Genomic DNA, 3,321 nt, shown 5'->3' on the forward strand with positions numbered 1-3,321 from the left:
GTTCTGTACGTTATAATCATGCAGCAAAATAAACTATTAAGGTAACATCTTTGTAATACTTGGTTTATTTACATAATAAATTTAATTGCTGGATGTCCAGCCCTTAACCTGTTTACCTGTAGTAACTGTGGCCCCCGGAGCAGTTTAGTTGAATAGCCCTGCRTTAATGTCTTTACTGAGGGTCTCATCCCATATGACTTGGTGGTCRAGTCCCCCTAGTGGTCTTGTGCACATCTGTTTTGTGTACTTCTTACATGCAGCTACTGTTTTGCAGTTCTGTATATGCAACATTTTATCTTTGCTTTTGTTCTGTTGTGTTTTGCATCATTCATGTTTGCAGCACGATTAGACGCTTGTGACAGTTTTGCACTTCAGCCACCGTAAAAATATGTCCTGAACTCAGGATGCCTAACCATTTGTTGACATATCAGAATCTTGACCCCCTCTCATACCTTTTGTCCGGTTGTTCCAGTACTTCCGTTCCCACTGATCGAGCAGGATGTTGTAGTATCTGTGACACTTGAAGAAGCGAAGGTAGCGTGACGACGACTGCGATGGGAAAATGCGCTCAAACTCTCCTCGGCGATTCAGCTCGTCCTCGCTCTCTGCCAGCACACAAACGTCCTCTGGAGTCAGAACATCCAGCACCGAGGAGAGGAACTCCTGACAGAGAAAGGATGAAAGAAACAAGACAAGACTGACTCTTGCTCTTCACTTTTATGTTCCACTTTAAACAAAAAACTAGTTTACTGAATCTGTATGTTTTACCTGGTCAGCATAACGCTGTGTGATGTAAAAAGCATGCTTGACTTTTTCATCAGCACACAGGTGAGCTCTGGTCCTTTTATTGCTCCCTCCCCACAAACTACACACACAAACAAGCTGGGGTTAGAATACATTAAAAAAGCACTTTAAGAAATGCTACAGAAATTATATTTTAGGTACTAGGTGAAAGTGTTTTTGTTAATTGTACATTAAGTATGCTGAAAATTTAGTAAACATAGTTAAAAACAAAGCTGTTGGGTCACTAAAAGTTAAAGTAGAAGGTAGCAAAAAGCTAAACTAAAACTAGCAAAGTCTAGCTGACTAGAACTAAAAGTAGCACAACATTAGCTAAAAGTAGCAAAAAAGTAGCTGAAAGTCAAAAGTAGCAACATGCCAGCTGAAAGTAAAGGCAGCATAAACTTAAAAAGTAATACAGGATGGTAAATAGAGAGTTTTATCTGATTTTAAATTCTACCATGATTTTRAAGAAGTTAAACATCATCTCAGGRTGTTTACTYGTCAAACATACTTATAGTAAAACATTTTATAAAACAAGAGTTTTAGCAACCAAAAATCAAAGCACTCATCTCCTGACTGGCCTGAACTTTTTGATTATTGAATGACCAAAAAAAGCAAAATATGTTAGAAGTAGTGAGATTGAAAAAAATGCACCAAAAAAGTGAAAACAGTGCTGACTCAGCATTCACATTATTAGTTTTCACTTCAGCCACAGGAGCCCAGTGGCAGCAGCTGAGGTGCAGCACCACCTCTTTACCTGCTGGTTGAGCTGGAGGAACTGCTGCTGAAGGACATCTCTTCTCTCAMAGGAACCCTGAAGCCGGCCAGGTTCAGCAGATCTCTGATCATCTGACCTTTGATGGAAACGTCCAGTGCCGAGTTGGAATGGAGGCTGGAGGAGAGATAACAGTTCAATCAGGGTTTCTGCAGGTTTCATCAACTCAAATTTAAGACTTTTTAAGACGTTTTTTAAGACCAGTATGAATCAAATTTAAGACCTATTTGCGACATATGTACACGACAGAAATGTAGAAATACAGAATTACTAAATTACCTGCAAAGTAAGTTTACTCAAAAAACTAAATGATGAATGAACACATTTTACATGCAGTGTTGTTGATAACGGAGAAGAAAAACATTTAGCCATGAGGTTGTAGATGCTTGTATGTGGACTACATTGTATTCTGTCTTAATTAGACTGGGACACGGGCCTAATTATATTTATTCATTCATTAAAACAAAGAAAATATCTAATTATGATAAAAATGCTATAAATGAAATTAAAAGAAGCAAAAAAAAAAACAACAACATCTAATTATGTCTGCTCGCTTTTTTTCCCCAAAAAGCTAAATTCTAACAAAATCAAGAGRGTCCTCAAACAACAATTTATGTCAACACACACATTTATTCTCCCATTTCCCTAAAAGAATTGTCCCAAGGGATCAAAAGGTGTATTTATTTTTAATATATTGTTTGTCTTTACCACTAATAAATATGCAAGAAAATCTAATATAATTTGGCAATTCCCAACACTACCGTATTTATTCATGTATAATACGATCTCATGTATAATACGATTTCATGTATAATATGACCCCCCACATTTTTGAGCTTAAAAAGCATAAAAAAATTTAATCCTCAAACTACCTCCAATTTCATACAGACTTTTCTTTGCAGTCTTTATACATATCAGTAAAATGATCATTGGACTGTTCATTTTATTTTAACAACATATGTACTAAAAGGTATTTTGACAATTTTTTTCTTTTTCTTTTTCCACTTCATGTCGCCTGCCTGGATCTGTTATTATCTCGCTCTGAAGCAYGAAGGAGTGTCAGAAGTAAGCTCGCATCAACTGCTTTTTACGTTGTGGTCTCACTTCCAGACTCAGGCTTATTGTGAATGAGCCGATATTTCAGTTAAAATACATAAGTAAAAATATATATCCCGAGTATAGTACAACCCACCAACTTTATGGATGATTTTATGGATTAAATTTTACTCATTTTACTTGAATAAATACGGTATATAAGTTAGTATATGTTATAATAATACTACTATACTTATAAAACACATTCCAGCTGTTTGGTTTTGGTGGTTCGATTCAGGCTTTCATCGAACAGGAGCACGAACGATCCAGTCACTTTTGAACTTTTGAATTAGTTCTCTTTTTATAAAATCTGCTAGTCCAAATTGGGTAATTTATACAGTTTTATATTTTCCACACTTGAATGACTTGGCCATGTTTGAGTCTGGAAACACGGTTTGAAACAAGTCTCCGATATCTTCATTTGTGCTGTATGACTGACGTTTAGTTATCACATAGAGAATCCAGAGAACCTCCACTCGTAATATAGCCTCCGACCCGAAGACAACACGAAGGTCGCTAACAGGAGTTGCTGAGCCGTTGTCTCTCTGAGGCAGAGTGGATGAACCAGTGCTCGTGCTGGAACCAGAGCCAGAGCATCAGAACTGGCTAATAGCGGTCGTCTGTGAATTGAGACACAGCGCTAAAGTGCTTATCACTTTTTGAATGCC

At 37.1% G+C, this 3,321-nt stretch overlaps 1 protein-coding gene across 1 annotated transcript in view; it reads right to left on the reverse strand.

Moving 5' to 3' along the window:
- Positions 1-3,321, reverse strand: part of ttll4 (tubulin tyrosine ligase-like family, member 4) — a gene marked incomplete in the record, with an annotated part of 35,654 nt that overhangs the window by 8,246 nt on the left and 24,087 nt on the right. Inside the window, 2 exon segments of the mRNA XM_014030575.1 lie at positions 453-663; positions 769-865. Of these exon segments, the coding sequence (XP_013886029.1) occupies positions 453-663; positions 769-865 (308 nt within the window).

The sequence above is a fragment of the Austrofundulus limnaeus genome, unplaced genomic scaffold, assembly GCF_001266775.1.
Source record: "Austrofundulus limnaeus strain Quisiro unplaced genomic scaffold, Austrofundulus_limnaeus-1.0 Scaffold1082, whole genome shotgun sequence".
Classification (NCBI taxonomy): domain Eukaryota; kingdom Metazoa; phylum Chordata; class Actinopteri; order Cyprinodontiformes; family Rivulidae; genus Austrofundulus; species Austrofundulus limnaeus.